At 42.3% G+C, this 18,630-nt stretch overlaps 1 protein-coding gene and 1 pseudogene across 2 annotated transcripts in view; both read left to right on the top strand.

Annotated features, from left to right (window-relative positions):
• LOC120025554 overlaps window positions 1-12,145 on the top strand; it is a 52,699-nt pseudogene extending 40,554 nt beyond the window's left edge.
• A 1,255-nt stretch (window positions 12,146-13,400) lies between these two features.
• LOC120026267 (synaptic vesicle glycoprotein 2C-like) overlaps window positions 13,401-18,630 on the top strand; it is a 48,802-nt gene continuing 43,572 nt past the window's right edge. For both annotated transcript variants that reach the window (XM_038971093.1, XM_038971094.1), the window contains exon 1: window positions 13,401-14,019. In XM_038971093.1, coding sequence (XP_038827021.1) covers window positions 13,401-14,019 — 619 coding nt within the window. The remainder of the gene's footprint in view (window positions 14,020-18,630) is intronic.

Below are 18,630 nucleotides of genomic sequence, written 5' to 3'. Positions count from 1 at the left end.
GACAGTCTGCCCAGTACTACTATCTCTGCCTCCATTGTCAATGGCTGAACATACACAATTATCCATCGGCCCAATGTCTCTCTTTCTTTTTTACTGTCAAATTGGCTGTGTGACAGTTTGATGGAGACCAATTCTAAACAGTTCATTATGGGAGCTTGAGCAGGACTGGACATGGCATATTGACATTTCCCTGGCTCAGCTATACAGGCAGGTGTGTGTCCCAATGACACCCTATTCCCCATATAGTGCCCTTCTTTTGACCAGAGCCCTATATGCTCTGGTCAAATGTAGTACACTACAGTACATAGGGATCAGGGTGCTTTGGGACAGAACCTACCTTAACTCAATGTTGACTTCAGGTTGGAATAAAGGGAGTGTGTATTTTCACCTGCTTATCTTTGGAGTTCATGCATCATAAAAGGAAATCTTATCCAGCTCATTTATTTTATTTCAACAAAGCCTTAATAGCAGTAAAATACCAATAGCCTATCGGTAGCTAGATGTAGCAGCCTACAATTTATTGGTTTGAAAAATGTGTAATTTATCAACTGATGAGTAGATTGTTCCATTGATATACTCACATTTAATGTAATTACTTTTGCAACTGATTTAGAGGCCATATGTCATGGTCTTTATGTCAGTATAATGATTGCATAACAGAACTACAAGCCCCAAAAAATCAAAAATAAATAAAATATTTCAGGCATTGGGAGTTCTCACAAATTCATGTCATCCAACCCACAACATGTAAAAAAAAAAAAAGTAGAATAATCTGTATACATACAAGTATACAGATAGACAATGATAACATATGCTAGGGGGTACAACAAATTACAGCTTATACAAAGACCTTAAAAGATGCACACATATTGATTGTTTTAACAGCTTTCTTATTAGAAGAATGTTGAATGGTCTTAATGTACTGCTCTAATTCCTTATAGAAAACACGGAAGAGTGGTTTTTTATTACTGAATTTACATTTATGAATTTGACATTTTGCCATTAGCACAATTAGATTCATGAGGTAAAATTGTTTTTCTTTATCTTTATTATACTTAAGGAAACCGAGCTACACATTCTCCCATAACAAACAGAAGTCATCAAGAATATGAACAATTATAAAACTGTGAATATCTTTCCATAATTGTTTTACATGTAGACAATGCCAAAATAAATGCAAAACTGTTTCTGGATGCTCAACACAAAAGGTACAGTCAATGTTAATGTATTTTTTGAGTTTCTTCTGGTAATGATTCGCAGGGTAATACTTATGGATCATTCTGAAAGAGACCTCTTTGACCTTGTTAACAAGCAGGTATTTGTGTGGTAATAACCATACTTTTTCCCAACAGATATTAGCGGCCAATGTATTCCAGTAAATTGTGACATAAGGAATGGATACAATATCCCTTTGAAATAAAGCACGTATAGATCTGTTGTTCTGAGGGAGCAAGCAGAAACAAATTTTCCCTATTGGAGTGTCAACTGGATTAAGCGAGGGTAGGTCAAGAAGGTGAGATCTGGCTACACCTCTGAATAACATGAGAGTTCCAGATGGAATAGCAGGAAGGACTATGGCGAACTCTCTAGGTGTTACAGGGATATTGTAACGAGATAAAAATTCCTCATAATTGAGTAACAATCCTTCTGCATTAAAACATTTACTCACCAGCAGGATATGATTATTGAACCAGTTCTTGAAAAATAAAGACTTGTTTCTATACAAAATGTACTTATTGTTCCAAATGGGGAAAAATTATGTTTATATATTATTGACCACACTAAGAATACTTGTCTATGAAAAGCAGATACTTTTTCAGGAATTTTATCAATGTTATAGTTACAAAGTAACATAAAATTGAGGCCACCAAAATGGGAGAAAATATGAGGGATGAAATTCCAAATTGAAGTTGGATTCTTTAAGAAATGTTTAGCCCAATTTATCTTAAAAGTATTATTCAAAGTAGGAAAATCTAAAAAATTGAGACCACCATATTCATATGAGTTCATAACGACAGATGTCCTATTAAAATGTGTACGATTTTTCCAGATGAAGTTGAAAAGCACCTGGTCAACCGCTTTACCTATTTTGTTGTCAAGATATAGGGACTGGGCTGCATAAGTAAGTCTGGAGATACCTTCAGCTTTAGAAAGCAATACTCGACCTTTCAAGGATAAATCCCTCTGCAACCAATGGTTCAACTTCTTTTAGTTTTTTTCAATAATAGGTATAACATTTTATGAGCATCTTTCCTGTTGATCCTTAGAGGGTTGTGTCATCTGCAAACTGACTTATGATAATATCTCTGTCAGCAATAGAGATCCCTTTATATCGCTGGATTTAACAGAACTTGTAAGAAGTTGGGTTGCAAGCAGGAAGAGGTAATGCGAAATTGAGCAACCGTGCCTAATTCCTCTTCTCAAATCAAATGTAGGAGAAGTGCCATGCTTTAATTGAATTGAACTGTTCCCATTCATATAAAGAGTTTTAATAGTACTAAAAAATAATTCCCCAAAACCAAATTTCTCAAGGGAGAGAAATAGAAACTCATGTTCCACTGTATCGAAGGCGTTATAAAAGTCTAAGAAGACAATAAAACTATCTTTGAAGATTAGATCAGAATAGTCAATAAGGTCTAACACCAGTCGGTTATTATTAGATATATGTCTATTCCTCATGAATCCAGATTGGGTTTCTTCTATAATTGAGTCCAATACTTCATTCATTCTTTTTGCAAATATAGAGGCTAATATTTTGTAGTCATTGTTGAGCAGACAGATTGGACGCCAATTATCGAGTAGAAGCAAGTCTTTCTTGGGCTTAGGGATTAATGTAATCAGACCTTGAGTCAAACTGGGAGGAAGAGCATTATTTGTAATGCTTTCAGAAAAGACCTCCAACAGAAATGGGGCTAACTGTTGAGAAAAAGTTTTGTAAAACTCAGCAGATATACCATCAGTCCCAGGAGACTTATTCTTTTTAAGGTGTTCAATAGAATAAATGATCTCTTCAACTATAATAGGGTCATCACACTGTTCCCCCCAATTGATTTCACATTCCCCAGAGAGTAAAAAAAAATAGTTATAAAACAATATAAATTCCTGTAGAAGTTGCAACTAAAGTTAGAGATTAATTTGGGATCATCTGTGATGAGACCATTAATATTTAAATGTTAAATTGTATTATTTTTAGAGTGGTATTTTTCTAACCTTAAAAAATAAGATGAATTTTGTTCACCCTCCTCTAGCCACTTCTTCCTAGATCTGACAAAGGCTCCCTCTGCTTTCAATTTATACATATCATCCAACTTGTTTTGTAGCTCAAACAGAACAGACTTGTCCTCCTCTCTGAGACTTTCAACAGGCAGCAGGTAGCCTAGTGGTTAGAGCGTTGGATTCAAAGATTGAATCCCCAAGTTGACAAGAGTGCAAATCTGTCGTTCTGCCCCTGAACAAGGCAGGTAACCCACTGTTCCTAGGCCATCATTGAAAATAAGAATTTGATCTTAACTGACTTGCCTAGTTAAATAAAAGTAAAAACATTTTTTTTTAAATCGGTGATCTTTGTAATTACACTTTCTTCTTCAGCTCTCCTCGTCTTGGCAAGAATACTCTCATATTTTCTTAAATATTTTCCAACCTCATATTTAAAAAGCTCCCAGTTATTACTGTATGAATGGTCATTTATAGCTTTGTTCCAAAAGTGTGTAATTAAATTGTTTATCTCCATCTTGACCAACTCATGTTTTAATATAGAGATAGTAAGCATCCAGTAGGATGCTCTGCCAAGGCCATTATCAGAGATAAAAAGTTTAATGTCAATATAAATAGCTCTAAGGGGAGTGGCAAGGATGTTAACAGAAATACCCTGTTTATCAAAACATTTAGACACCAGCCAAAAATCTATGCGTGATTGTCTGGAGCATGCCTCATTACTCCAAGTGAAAGACTTGTCATTATGAAACTTTACTCTCCAAAGATCTATAATATCAAACCTTTCCATAAACTGCCTCAAACTTGTATTCATAGAAGTGGACTGTCCCGGAGGCCATCTATCAATTAAATTATTCGGAGAAATATTAAAATCCCCACCTACTATAAGTAAAGCATTCGGGAACTTGGTTAGCCAATGGAGAATACGCTTTTCTAAAGATTCAAGTAAGTGATCATTTTCAAGTTTGGAATTGTAACCATAAATGTTGCTAATAATAATGATGATGTTGTTACAGTTGATAACAAGACATAGAAAGTGACCAGAAGGGTCACAGTCGGAGTGCAAAATACTTCCATTGAAATTATTCTTTAGAGTGATAACTCCAGCAAAGCGTTCAGAACCATGAGAGAGACATACATCATTACCCCACTGAGATCTCCAGAAGTTGACGTCGGTAGCAACTGAATGAGACTTGGGAAAAAATATACATCTGTTTTAAGCTGTTTGGCAAATAAAAATAATGCCTTGCGCTTTACATTATTTCTTAACCTCTACTTCCACACAATCCCGGATCCGGGAGCACCCCCATCAGTAAAAAAGCTGACTAGCATAGCCTAGCATAGCGTCACAAGTAAATACTAGCATCTAAATATCATTAAATCACAAGTCCAAGACACCAGATGAAAGATACACATCTTGTGAATCCAGCCATCATTTCTGATTTTTAAAATGTTTTACAGGGAAGACACAATATGTAAATCTATTAGCTAACCACGTTAGCAAAAGACACAACTTTTTTTACTCCACCATTTTTTTCCTGCATAGGTAGCTATCACAAATTCGACCAAATAAAGATATAAATAGCCACTAACCAAGAAACAACTTCATCAGATGACAGTCTGATAACATATTTATTGTATAGCATATGTTTTGTTAGAAAAATGTGCATATTTCAGGTATAAATCATAGTTTACCATTGCAGCCACCATCACAACTCTCACCAAAGCGACTAGAATAACTACAGAGAGCAACGTGAATTACCTAAATACTCATCATAAAACATTTCTGAAAAATACACAGCGTACAGCAAATGAAAGACAAACATCTTGTGAATCCAGCCAATATTTCAGATTTTTTAAGTGTTTTACAGCGAAAACACAATATAGCATTATATTAGCTTACTACAATAGCAAACCACACAACAGCATTGATTCAATCCAAAAATAGCGATAACGTATAAACCAGCAAAATATATTAATTTTTTCACTGACCTGCTCAGAATTCTTCAGATGACAGTCCTATAACATCATATTACACAATACATATAGAGTTTGTTCGAAAATTTGCATATTTAGCGGCACAAATCGTGGTTATACAATGAGAAAAGTAGCCAAGCTGCCAACAAAATGTCGGGAGAAATCTTGGGAGAGGCACCTATTCTAATCGATAACTAATCATAAACTTGACTAAAAAATACAGGTTGGACAGCAAATGAAAGATACATTAGTTCTTAATGCAATCGCTGTGTTACATTTTTAAAATTAACGTTACTACGACATACAGCGTGCGTTAAAGCGAGACCGCACGGAAATTAATGGCGGATTATGCATTTTACATTTTTCAACAGAACAACGAATTAACAGCATAAATAGTTCTTACTTTTTGATGTGCTTCCATCAGAATCTTGGGAAAGTTGTCCTTTGTCCAAAAGAATCGTTGCTCGGTTGTAGAATGTAGTCTTCAACGTTGCAATTAGCAGTAAACATTAGCCATGTGGGCCAGACATCCCCAACTCCCTAGAACGCAACACAAATAAATACCCGAAAATCGCAATATACTGACATAAACTGATATAACTCGGTTTAAAATAACAACATTATGATGTCTTTAACAGCTATATCGAATAAAAACAGAGCCAGATATATCTAAGAGCTATAACCGGAGCTTTCTAGTACGACATGCCAAGGTCCTTCCTGCGTCAGAGCGAAGTGAACAAAGACCGGACCCTTCGTTCTCAAGCCATTTATAACCTCTCAGATCTGCCTAGAGACTCCATTTCAAATCTCACTATTCGCTGACATCCAGGGGAAGGCGTATGCAGTGCATCTCAACCAATAGAAGACAGGCAAATTAATAAACTGACCTGGGAACAGCTTGCAGAATTCAGCATTCTCACATCCACATAGGAAAAAGGCTCCAACTCGAGTTCTGTTTTACTCACAGATATAATTCAAACGGTTTTAGAAACTAGAGAGTGTTTTCTATCCAATAGTAATAATAATATGCATATTGTACGAGCAAGAATTGAGTACGAGGCAGTTTAATTTGGGAACAAATTTTTACAAAGTCGAAATGGCGCCCCCCTATTGACAAGAAGTTTTAACCCACTAGCATTGAGTGAAACTATAGACAACAACAAAGTGGAATATAGAACAAAGTACTATGAGCTAAACAACAATCGCAAATTGAAAAAGAATGCAAGGAAACCAGCGTTGCACACCAAATAGATATAAATAATTGAGTGAGAATAGTTTAGCATAAGAAAGCTAATTGCCAGAACAAGAAACAACAAAGAGCTTGCTCACTGCCTATACTACAGGTACAAATATCAGAAGTGAGAGAACAAATAAAATAGTAAATATCCATTACTCCAGTAGTCCTGTGCAGTTAGAACGAAGGTTAAATCACCTTAGAGCCAGGAGTGGGATCTGCTCACATCAGAGGTAGCTATCTAGGTAGCCTATGTTGACCACTAGGCACAGTCCATGGCAATAGTCAAGGAGGAAGGTTGATTTTGGATCCGTTGATGAAAGCGCGCCCTCCGATGAAGTAAGCCGCTTTCCCTTCTTTTCGTGCTTTTTCCACAGCTGGCCACAGTTTCTCTCCTTTCTCTGTCTGCTTTCGAGAGGTCTTCAGCAAACCGCAGGTTGTTATCGCGTAGGAAAGTAGATTTCTTGGCTGCTTTCCAAATGGCATCCCTGTAGATCTGTGATGTGAACTGGAGAATGACACATCTGGGCTTGGAGTCACCCTGCCTTCTCGTGCCAAGGTGATGTACAGTGTCGACAAACTCTGCTAGCTTAGCCTTCTCCACAGGTAGGATAGCTTGGCAGACTTTGATGGTCTCTTGCCGCACGTTCTCCCCATCTGCTTTGGGATCTCCATACCGTCTCAGATTCCACCATCTGGAGTAGCTTTCGAGTTCCGCGATTCTTCTTTGGCACAAGTCCATCTTTCCCTCCTCCTTTTCGACATGCTTTTCGATGTGGGTGACCTTCTTAACATCCCTGATTTCCATGCATGCATAGTCAACTGTTTTTTTTTTTCTCGATTTTCATTGCGTTGTCGTCAACCATTTTCTCTATGGCATCGGACCTTGCATTGATGAGCCTGGAAAGAGTGGCGATAACATAATTATTGGCAGTGGCATCTGGGCCCAGTTCAAACATGCCTTTCTTGGAAGCTGGAGGTTTGCTTGGGGTTATAGGCAAAGAAGGAAAATCCTCGCCTGACACGCAAAGTGTCATAGAGTCTGTCAGACCAGTATAGTTGTCAATCAAAGCATTTGCCTCCTGTGTAACGACATTGGATGATGCTTGAGGAGGTAGCCATAAGATTTCTCTTCTGTCAGCGCGCTGTGACATTTTGGAAAATATAATCTTAAATCATCAATAACCTGGTGTTTGTAGCAAGAAAAGTATTAGTTTGGTAGTTCAAAACAATACACTTTTTACTATCTTTCAAAAGTTGATATGCAGAGCTCGGTAGGAAGCGTGCTTTCAAGCTGCCATCTTGGAGCCTCCACCAACCCACAACATGTCACAGCTCCAGGATCACGACCTTATGATGTCACAACCTGCCAGCTGACCACTGGACTGGAACCAAGATGTCTCTCCCCTGCTGGTAGAGAGGTCATGAACTCGGACACACACACACACACACACACACACACACACACACACACACACACACACACACACACACACACACACACACACACACACACACACACACACACACACACACACACACACACACACACACACACACAGTCCTCAGTGCCTCTATGAAACTGGCTTGGGCATCCGTGGTGGGTCTCCTACAGCTGCTGTCCAGTCAACCCACACAGCCATCCATCGCTAAATTGCTGCACTTAGCCAGGCAGCTGGGTGGGTGTGTGTTTGTGTGTGTGTGTTTGTTTGGGTGTGTGTGCACTTGCGTGCGTACAAGCAGGACTTGTGTTTCTGTGTGTGACTGCGTGTTTTTGTCAACAGAGGGACTTGCCAGTGTGTGTGTGTGTGTCTGTGCCTGTCTATAGCAGAACGTAAATTATAAACTGCTGCGTGTGTATGTGTGTGTCCGTGCGTGCGTGAGTGGGGTTCGGAGTTGGCAGCTCGAGCGGGAGCGGTTAGCACGGGGAAACCATTTCTGATGCTACTGCCGTATCCTGCAGCTACCTAGACTAGAGGATGGTGTCGTTCCTTCCTGAAACATCCTTATAAGGAAACATCTCCAACTTGCACACACACACACCACATTCTCTCCCTGATGAATACCTGGGTAGTGTTCAGAAAGCACCAAACAGGAGAAAATGTTTTTAAATGGAGGAGGTAATACATCGCCATTCCAAGTTTTTTGTCACGCTCCGTTTTCGTGTTTACTGATCATGCTATGTTTTCCTGTTTACTGATCAACCCTGGTTGGATCTGGAAATATGTCATGCCCGTACCACCTGTCCTGAACTATTGTCTGTTCTATATCACAGTGCAGATGAAGGCCTTTTTTATTTTTATTCAGCTTTACATTTTATGACCCATAAATGGGACAAATCTCCCCTTCTCTGTGATTCACTGTGTGTGTGTGTGTGTGTGTGTGTGTGTGTGTGTGTGTGTGTGTGTGTGTGTGTGTGTGTGTGTGTGTGTGTGTGTGTGTGTGTGTGTGTGTGTGTGTGTGTGTGTGTGTGTGTGTGTGCGTGCGCCTTTGTGCATGCACATGTGTGTGTGTGATTAATGAAGATGGCTGTGTGGCGTCAGCGGGCCATGACAGCCCCACTAGGAGGAAATCATTTGTCCCTCTTAGCAGGCTCCTGATTCCAGCCAGCAGGAAATGTGCATTTTGTGTAAAACGCACCGTGAGCCTATAGTAACCATAATCACTGTGCTAGGCACAGCAGCTACGCTACGCAGGGATAGAAATGTGGACAGGCATTTGACTGGATTTGTGGGTGGATGTGTGTGTGAATTCTGCATAAGTGTGATTTTGTGACCACAACTTTGTCAGTGTGTGTGTTTATGCTGATGTACCATATACATTCACAGTGTTATCTGGGAATCTCAAGGTGCACAGCGGCGACTTATGTCAACATTAAGGTCCATTAGCATATTAACTATGTGTAGGAAGGGATGGATCCACCATCATACAGTATAATGAAATGCCAACAGACCGACAAGGCCTTTTAAGTTGCGGATCGCCTTCTGAGCTGCTAACAGATCGCTGCAGCTGTACACAGTCCATCTGTAAATAGCCCATCCAATCTACCTACCTCATCCCCATATTGTTTTTATTTACTTTTTTGCTCTTTTACACACCAGTATTTCTACTTGCACATCATCATCTGCACATCTATCACTCCAGTGTTAATTTTCTAAATTGTAATTACGTCGCTACTATGGCCTATTTATTGCCTACATCCTCACGCCATTTGCACACACTGTATATAGACTTTGTTTTTTGTGTTATTGACTGTACGTTTTTTTTCTTCCCATGTGTAACTCTGTGTTGTTGTTTGTGTCGCACTGCTTTGCTTTATCTTGGCCAGGTCGCAGTTGTAAATGAGAACTTGTTCTCAACTAGCCTACCTGGTTAAATAAAGGTGAAATTATCATAATTTAAAAACAAATGGACAGCCGATCTGGCCAGCCGTTTAAACTGTGGCAAGAGAGAGAGAGGGGGTTGGAGGGAGGAAGAGAGAGATAGAGGGGGAGAGAGAAGTTAGGAGACAGCGAAAGAGAAGAGTCTTTCAATCAAACTCTACTTAAACACTTCACAGGCATTCCTATTCCACACTCTATATCCCACCCCTATCTTGGCTGCTTGGTATCCCATCCCCACCAGCATTCATACCCCCCTTTGTAAAAGTTTAGTCTAAGTTAGTTATAGAGTTGATCAGGTATTCCCTCCTTCCCCCCTGGGTGCAGAGCCTCAGTATCCAGTGTGATGATGAGTCTGATGTTCTGCCGGACTCCACTGAGCCGTCAGACACTGTGTTAGAGAAGCTACATTACTGTCATAGAGTTTAGGGGAGTTGTCTAACGGAAAGAGAACACTGTCTGTGTCCCAAATGGCACCACTATTCCCTATATAGTGAACTATGTTTGACCACGGTCCATAGCAATATGTAGGGAATAGGGTGCCATTTGGTACGCAGCCTCTGAGACGGCTCTCTCCTCTCTAGATGGGCCAGATGAACAGGAAGTAGAGATAGCTGGGGGTTTGTTTGTTGTCTTGGTGGTGGATTATTGTTGTCTCTTTGTTTGTTGTTACAGTGTGGTTTACCTTTGGTTGACCTGTTTTATCGGACTGAGTTGATTTGGTGGAATGAAGTAGGAAGAGAACATACGTATAACATACCTGTGGTGCACACACGTCACATACTGTACACATACTGTACACATACTGTACACATGCATATGGGCACACACACTCACGGATATATAAAGTTGCGTTTTACATCACACACATGACTACAAACATCCCCCCTCAGAACAACGCTGCTTTCCACTCTATTTGACTGCAGCAAAATCTCCAGGGCTGGTTGAGTTTGTTCTAGACCACAGGGCTGGTTGAGTTTGTTCTAGACCACAGGGCTGGTTGAGTTTGATCAAGACATCAGGGCTGGTTGAGTTTGGTCTAGACCTCAGGGCTGGTTGAGTTTGGTTTAGACCACAGGGCTGGTTGAGTTTGATCGAGACATCAGGGCTGGTTGAGTTTGGTTTAGACCACAGGGCTGGTTGAGATTGTTCTAGACCACAGGGCTGGTTGAGTTTGATCGAGACATCAGGGCTGGTTGAGTTTGGTTTAGACCCCAGGGCTGGTGGAGTTTGTTCTATACCACAGGGCTGGTTGAGTTTGATCGAGACATCAGGGCTGGTTGAGTTTGGTTTAGACCCCAGGGCTGGTTGAGTTTGGTCTAGACCTCAGGGCTGGTTGAGTTTGGTCTAGACCTCAGGGCTGGTTGAGTTTGGTCTAGACCTCAGGGCTGGTTGAGTTTGGTCTAGACCCCCAGGGCTGGTTGAGTTTGGTCTAGACCTCAGGGCTGGTTGAGTTTGGTCTAGACCTCAGGGCTGGTTGAGTTTGATCGAGACATCAAGGCTGGTTGAGTTTGATCGAGACATCAGGGCTGGTTGAGTTTGGTTTAGACCCCAGGGCTGGTTGAGTTTGGTCTAGACCTCAGGGCTGGTTGAGTTTGATTGAGACATCAGGGCTGGTTGAGTTTGTTCTAGACCTCAGGGCTGGTTGAGTTTGATCGAGACATCAGGGCTGGTTGAGTTTGGTCTAGACCCCAGGGCTGGTTGAGTTTGGTCTTGACCTCAGGGCTGGTTGAGTTTGGTCTAGACCGCAGGGCTGGTTGAGTTTGGTCTAGACCCCCAGGGCTGGTTGAGTTTGGTCTAGACCTCAGGGCTGGTTGAGTTTGGTCTAGACCTCAGGGCTGGTTGAGTTTGGTCTAGACCTCAGGGCTGGTTGAGTTTGTTCTAGACATACAGGGGCCTCACCCCGCACTCACCTCTCAGCCTCACCCTTCAGCCCAGGCTCACCCCTCAGCCCAGCCTCACCCCTCAGCCCAGCCTCACCCCTCAACCCAGCCTCACCCCTCAGCCCAGCCTCACCTCTCAGCCCAGCCTCACCCCTCAACCCAGCCTCACCCCTCAACCCAGCCTCACCCCTCAGCCCAGCCTCACCCCCCAACCCAGCCTCACCCCTCAGCCCAGCCTCACCCCTCAACCCAGCCTCACCCCTCAGCCCAGCCCAGCCTCACCCCTCAACCCAACCTCACCCTTCAACCCAGCCTCACCTCTCAGTCCAGCCTCATCTCTCACCCCACACTTACCTTCAGCCCCACCCCTCAACCCAGCTTCACCCTTCAGCCCAGCCTCGTCCCTCAGCCCAGCCTCAGTACTTTACACTCTACTCCACTCGAGTCCTGGGACATAAACAGATATCATGCTAAAACAAGTTTTGGAGAATTTATCCAAGATAGATAATACTGTGTACTATCTAAAATAACTCCACTTGAAATAATGTTAAGGATATGTGTCCTATACGGTATGTAGGCTTTGTTAAAATAACATTTGACTTGTTATATGATGTCTGAGATGCTGTCTGTCAGCAGGCTGTGGTGTTGAGGGCAGGGTGGTGATGGTGAGGCCTGATGTTTTGACAGGCCCTCTGAGATCCTCAGTCACAGTGTCAAGTAGTCACAGAGGAGGACGCCAGTCCCACACCACATGACATGTACTGGACTGTAGTGTACTGTAGCCTGGCCTGGGAGCAGTACATAGATTCCTGGAAGAAAACAGCAGAATACATTGAGCTAGATGGAATGGAACACAAAGGCTCAGACAGAATATACAGACTCTAGACCAGTCTAGACCGAACACAGAATAATGGATAATAGAACTTGACAGATCACACAGACCTAGATGGATGTCATAGACCCCAAACAGAAAACACGGGTGTCTCAGAGGCCCATTCCAGTCAGAGGGTGCATGGAATCTATCCACTTTTATTTATCCCCTTCTCTTTTTTTGGCCTGTTTCAGCCTTTTACATTAATTTCCTTCCATTGACCTCACAGACTGACAGACATATCCCCTGATATTGTTGAGGAAGATTTATAGCGTACACTGAAGGCCTCAAGGGTTCCTCACTAACTACCGGCAGAAATAGTCCACTCTGCAGAAAGCCTGATTGTCGGAACTTATATTGACAAAGGGAACCTGAACACTGCTGTATCCAAATCATTGTATTTCTCTCTCTCCTCAGACAGATGAGCTGTGACCAGATCTAACCACAGTCTGCATGGTGATCTCTATTACTGGAACTCAGCTGTCTTCACCGCTCAACCTTGTGACTGCTCCCATCCCACTGCCGTAGAGATCTGCTTTCCCTCACCACAGCAGCAACAGCTAGCGATCCTAGCCAACACTAGCACCATTTGAACCACCTCCAAACTTACTGTGGTTTGCTGCAACTGAATTGCCATTCAGTAACTTACACTCTGATACTTCAGAAGAATGTAAGCAAGTAGGCTAACGTAAGTTAAGTCTCTGACAGTTAAGTTGTCCTCCACTGCAGTTCTTTGGCAGAAATTCTTGCCAATGAGAATTGGTTCCCAACTGACCTAGCAGGTTAGATAAAAGACAAATAAAGACAAATAGATAGATAGATGACCAATCAGAGTTAGTGAGATGGATGAGTCGTACAACAACAGGATGTCGCTGGTGAAGGGCGCCAAGGACATCGCCAAAGAGGCCAAACGCCACGCCGCCAAGAAGGTCAGCAAGATCGTGAACCGCGCCACGGACGAGTACTCCTCCCAACGCAACTACAGCCAGTTCCAGAACGAGGACAAAGACAATGACGACATGTGCTACACACAGCCTGACAGCAACGGCCACTTTCCCTGCAGCCGCACAGCCAACGACGAAGACGGCGAACACTACGCCAGTGACGCCACAGAGGGTCACGATGATGAAGATGAGATCTACGAGGGGGAGTACCAGGGGGTGCCTGCTTACACTGACAGGATGCCCAGGGATGGGCAGGATTCTCTGGGTCAACCTGTCTCAGACAGCCTGAGGGACCGTAAGGAGCTGGAGCTGGAGAGGCAGGCGGACGAGGAGGAGCTGGCCCAGCAGTATGAGCTGATCATGCAGGAGTGTGGCCATGGCAGGTTCCAGTGGCAGTTGTTCTTCGTGCTGGGCATGGCGCTGATGTCAGACGGTGTTGAGGTGTTTGTGGTGGGGTTCGTCCTGCCCAGCGCCGAGACTGACATGTGTGTTCCCAACTCTGGAGCTGGGTGGCTAGGTAAGGAAGAGAGTGTGTGTGTGTGTGTGTGTGTGTGTGAGTGGTGTGTTTGTGTTGGTAGAAATAGGGGCAGTGAGGACATTGGATGACATTTACAAATGTACTCTCATTACGTTAGAACAGGTTGGGTTGTCATGGCACCAGGTATTTGGATGCCTGAGTAGAGAGCTGTGTGTGCGGTATGTGCGCGTACGTGAGCGACTGTGTGTGCGTGCGAGTGTGAAACTGCCATTTGCTCAAATGAATAGAAATAGTTGTAATTAGTCTCCTAAAATGAGAGGTCTGTATTCCTGCTGTACACCAGTCTGTCTGACAGCTGCTCTCAGACAGACCTGTTGATCAGACATCATCCTCAGGGGATTCCCTGGAGCTGGGGGAATCCTCAAAGAACATCCGGAATGTTCCCAATGTTCCAGATCCCCAATTTGTCAGCTGTTTCTCTCTGCTGTCTGCCTTCCTCTCCTCTCATCCTCTCATCTGTTCCTCTCATCCTCTCATCCATCCTCAGAACAGAGTGATGAAGAGCGTAGCGTGGAGGGGGAATTATGCTTACACATAAGAGCTAATTATCATCGAGACAAACTCACCACGCCGCTCCACGCTCGGCATGCTCATCTTGTCTGGTGGAGATAACAGCAGCAGCTAGCATTGAGTTAGTTAAGTCCCTCTGGGCTTAAGGCAGAGCTGCCCGCTGTACCGTACCGTTGGAGAGGAGAGAGCAGAAAGACAGTCTGCAGAAATATCTCTAAAGAGTAGGATTTTCTTTACATTCAATTAGACTAAATGCAGCTACATTTGAATAATGCTTATTACGCAGTCATTTGTTGTGGAAGTGAACGTCCCTTACAGCAATTCTCAGAAAAATGTGTGTGAATCCCATTATTTCATAGCAGGTGTTGTGGTAAGAAGTAAAGACTGAATTGCACCCTTTGTAGATCCCCTGTCATCAATGACTGGGAATTGAAGAACCCTTTTCGGTTCCAGTTAGAACCCTTTTGGTTTCCATGTAGAACCGTCCTGTAGTCTCTGCTATAGAGTCCAGTGTCTGTTGTCACTTATAATGAATAAGTGTCTCTCATCGTCCCATTTGTACGTCTCAATAAGGCCCTCTACCTTCAGCCTATCAGTCGCATCACCAACATTCAAAGAAGGGAAACCAGAAGTGAAGAAAACAGGAAGGGTCTGGGTTGTGGGCTCTGGCCTTCCCGGCAGTGATGAGGCATAATGTCGGTAAACGATCACCTCTCCCCACAAACACTGATTATAATTTGTATTAACATTTCTCGATTCTGGAGTGAAGTGGATTATTTTCTGCCCCCTTTTCCCCTCCTCCACTTCCCAGTGTCCCTTGGGACTTGAAGAGAGATCACACTCCCTTCCTGCGGAAAAACAAGACTTGACCATTTCTGTTAGCTCACTCAGACAGTTGTTTTCAGGTCAGTGTTGTGGTATGAAACTCTCCCATATCAATTGCTGCTGTCAGAACACAATATTTTTGAGGTTCAGTTAGTGTTGTGGTATGAAGTGATACTCCATGGTGAGGTTCAGTTAGTGTTGTGATATGAAGTGATACTCCATAGTGAGGTTCAGTTAGTGTTGTGATATGAAGTGATACTCCATGGTGAGGTTCAGTTAGTGTTGTGATATGAAGTGATACTCCATGGTGAGGTTCAGTTAGTGTTGTGGTATGAAGTGATACTCCATGGTGAGGTTCAGTTAGTGTTGTGATATGAAGTGATACTCCATAGTGAGGTTCAGTTAGTGTTGTGATATGAAGTGATACTCCATGGTAAGGTTCAGTTAGTGTTGTGATATGAAGTGATACTCCATAGTGAGGTTCAGTTAGTGTTGTGATATGAAGTGATACTCCATGGTGAGGTTCAGTTAGTGTTGTGATATGAAGTGATACTCCATGGTGAGGTTCAGTTAGTGTTGTGATATGAAGTGATACTCCATGGTGAGGTTCAGTTAGTGTTGTGATATGAAGTGATACTCCATGGTGAGGTTCAGTTAGTGTTGTGATATGAAGTGATACTCCATAGTGAGGTTCAGTTAGTGTTGTGATATGAAGTGATACTCCATGGTGAGGTTCAGTTAGTGTTGTGATATGAAGTAATACTCCATGGTGAGGTTCAGTTAGTGTTGTGGTATGAAGTGATACTCCATGGTGAGGTTCAGTTAGTGTTGTGATATGAAGTAATACTCCATGGTGAGGTTCAGTTAGTGTTGTGATATGAAGTGATACTCCATGGTGAGGTTCAGTTAGTGTTGTGATATGAAGTGATACTCCATGGTGAGATTCAGTTAGTGTTGTGATATGAAGTGATACTCCATGGTAAGGTTCAGTTAGTGTTGTGATATGAAGTAATACTCCATGGTGAGGTTCAGTTAGTGTTGTGATATGAAGTGATACTCCATGGTGAGGTTCAGTTAGTGTTGTGATATGAAGTGATACTCCATGGTGAGGTTCAGTTAGTGTTGTGATATGAAGTGATACTCCATAGTGAGGTTCAGTTAGTGTTGTGATATGAAGTGATACTCCATGGTGAGGTTCAGTTAGTGTTGTGATATGAAGTGATACTCCATGGTGAGGTTCAGTTAGAGTTGTGATATGAAGTGATACTCCATAGTGAGGTTCAGTTAGTGTTGTGATATAAAGTGATACTCCATGGTGAGGTTCAGTTAGTGTTGTGATATGAAGTGATACTCCATGGTGAGGTTCAGTTAGTGTTGTGATATGAAGTGATACTCCATAGTGAGGTTCAGTTAGTGTTGTGATATGAAGTGATACTCCATGGTGAGGTTCAGTTAGTGTTGTGATATGAAGTGATACTCCATGGTGAGGTTCAGTTAGTGTTGTGATATGAAGTGATACTCCATGGTGAGGTTCAGTTAGTGTTGTGATATGAAGTGATACTCCATGGTGAGGTTCAGTTAGTGTTGTGATATGAAGTAATACTCCATAGTGAGGTTCAGTTAGTGTTGTGATATGAAGTGATACTCCATGGTGAGGTTCAGTTAGTGTTGTGATATGAAGTGATACTCCATGGTGAGGTTCAGTTAGTGTTGTGATATGAAGTGATACTCCATGGTGAGGTTCAGTTAGTGTTGTGGTATGAAGTGATACTCCATGGTGAGATTCAGTTAGTGTTGTGATATGAAGTGATACTCCATGGTGAGGTTCAGTTAGTGTTGTGATATGAAGTGATACTCCATGGTGAGGTTCAGTTAGTGTTGTGATATGAAGTGATACTCCATGGTGAGGTTCAGTTAGTGTTGTGATATGAAGTGATACTCCATGGTGAGGTTCAGTTAGTGTTGTGATATGAAGTGATACTCCATGGTGAGGTTCAGTTAGTGTTGTGGTATGAAGTGATACTCCATGGTGAGGTTCAGTTAGTGTTGTGATATGAAGTGATACTCCATGGTGAGGTTCAGTTAGTGTTGTGATATGAAGTGATACTCCATGGTGAGGTTCAGTTAGTGTTGTGATATGAAGTGATACTCCATGGTGAGGTTCAGTTAGTGTTGTGATATGAAGTGATACTCCATGGTGAGATTCAGTTAGTGTTGTGATATGAAGTGATACTCCATGGTAAGGTTCAGTTAGTGTTGTGGTATGAAGTGATACTCCATGGTGAGGTTCAGTTAGTGTTGTGATATGAAGTGATACTCCGTGGTGAGGTTCAGTTAGTGTTGTGGTATGAAGTGATACTCCATGGTGAGGCTCAGTTAGTGTTGTGATATGAAGTAATACTCCATGGTGAGGTTCAGTTAGAGTTGTGATATGAAGTGATACTCCATGGTGAGGTTCAGTTAGTGTTGTGGTATGAAGTGATACTCCATGGTGAGGTTCAGTTAGTGTTGTGATATGAAGTGATACTCCATGGTGAGGTTCAGTTAGTGTTGTGATATGAAGTGATACTCCATGGTGAGGTTCAGTTAGTGTTGTGATATGAAGTGATACTCCATGGTGAGGTTCAGTTAGTGTTGTGGTATGAAGTGATACTCCATGGTGAGGTTCAGTTAGTGTTGTGATATGAAGTGATACTCCATGGTGAGGTTCAGTTAGTGTTGTGATATGAAGTAATACTCCATGGTGAGGTTCAGTTAGTGTTGTGATATGAAGTAATACTCCATGGTGAGGTTCAGTTAGTGTTGTGATATGAAGTGGTACTCCATGGTGAGGTTCAGTTAGTGTTGTGATATGAAGTGATACTCCATGGTGAGGTTCAGTTAGAGTTGTGATATGAAGTGATACTCCATGATGAGGTTCAGTTAGTGTTGTGATATGAAGTGATACTCCATGGTGAGGTTCAGTTAGTGTTGTGATATGAAGTGATACTCCATGGTGAGGTTCAGTTAGTGTTGTGATATGAAGTGATACTCCATGGTGAGGTTCAGTTAGTGTTGTGATATGAAGTGATACTCCATGGTGAGGTTCAGTTAGTGTTGTGATATGAAGTGATACTCCATGGTGAGGTTCAGTTAGTGTTGTGGCTTCATGGCTGCCTGTGTGTTCTTTATTACTGTAGGTCTGTCTGTCTGTCTGCAGGTCCCCAGGCACTGTCCAATCAGATTGACCAGATCTCTGTGATCCCTCAGTGGTTT

The sequence above is a fragment of the Salvelinus namaycush genome, chromosome 31 (assembly GCF_016432855.1).
Source record: "Salvelinus namaycush isolate Seneca chromosome 31, SaNama_1.0, whole genome shotgun sequence".
In the NCBI taxonomy this organism is placed as follows: domain Eukaryota; kingdom Metazoa; phylum Chordata; class Actinopteri; order Salmoniformes; family Salmonidae; genus Salvelinus; species Salvelinus namaycush.
This window is presented reverse-complemented; position numbering and strand designations above follow the sequence as displayed.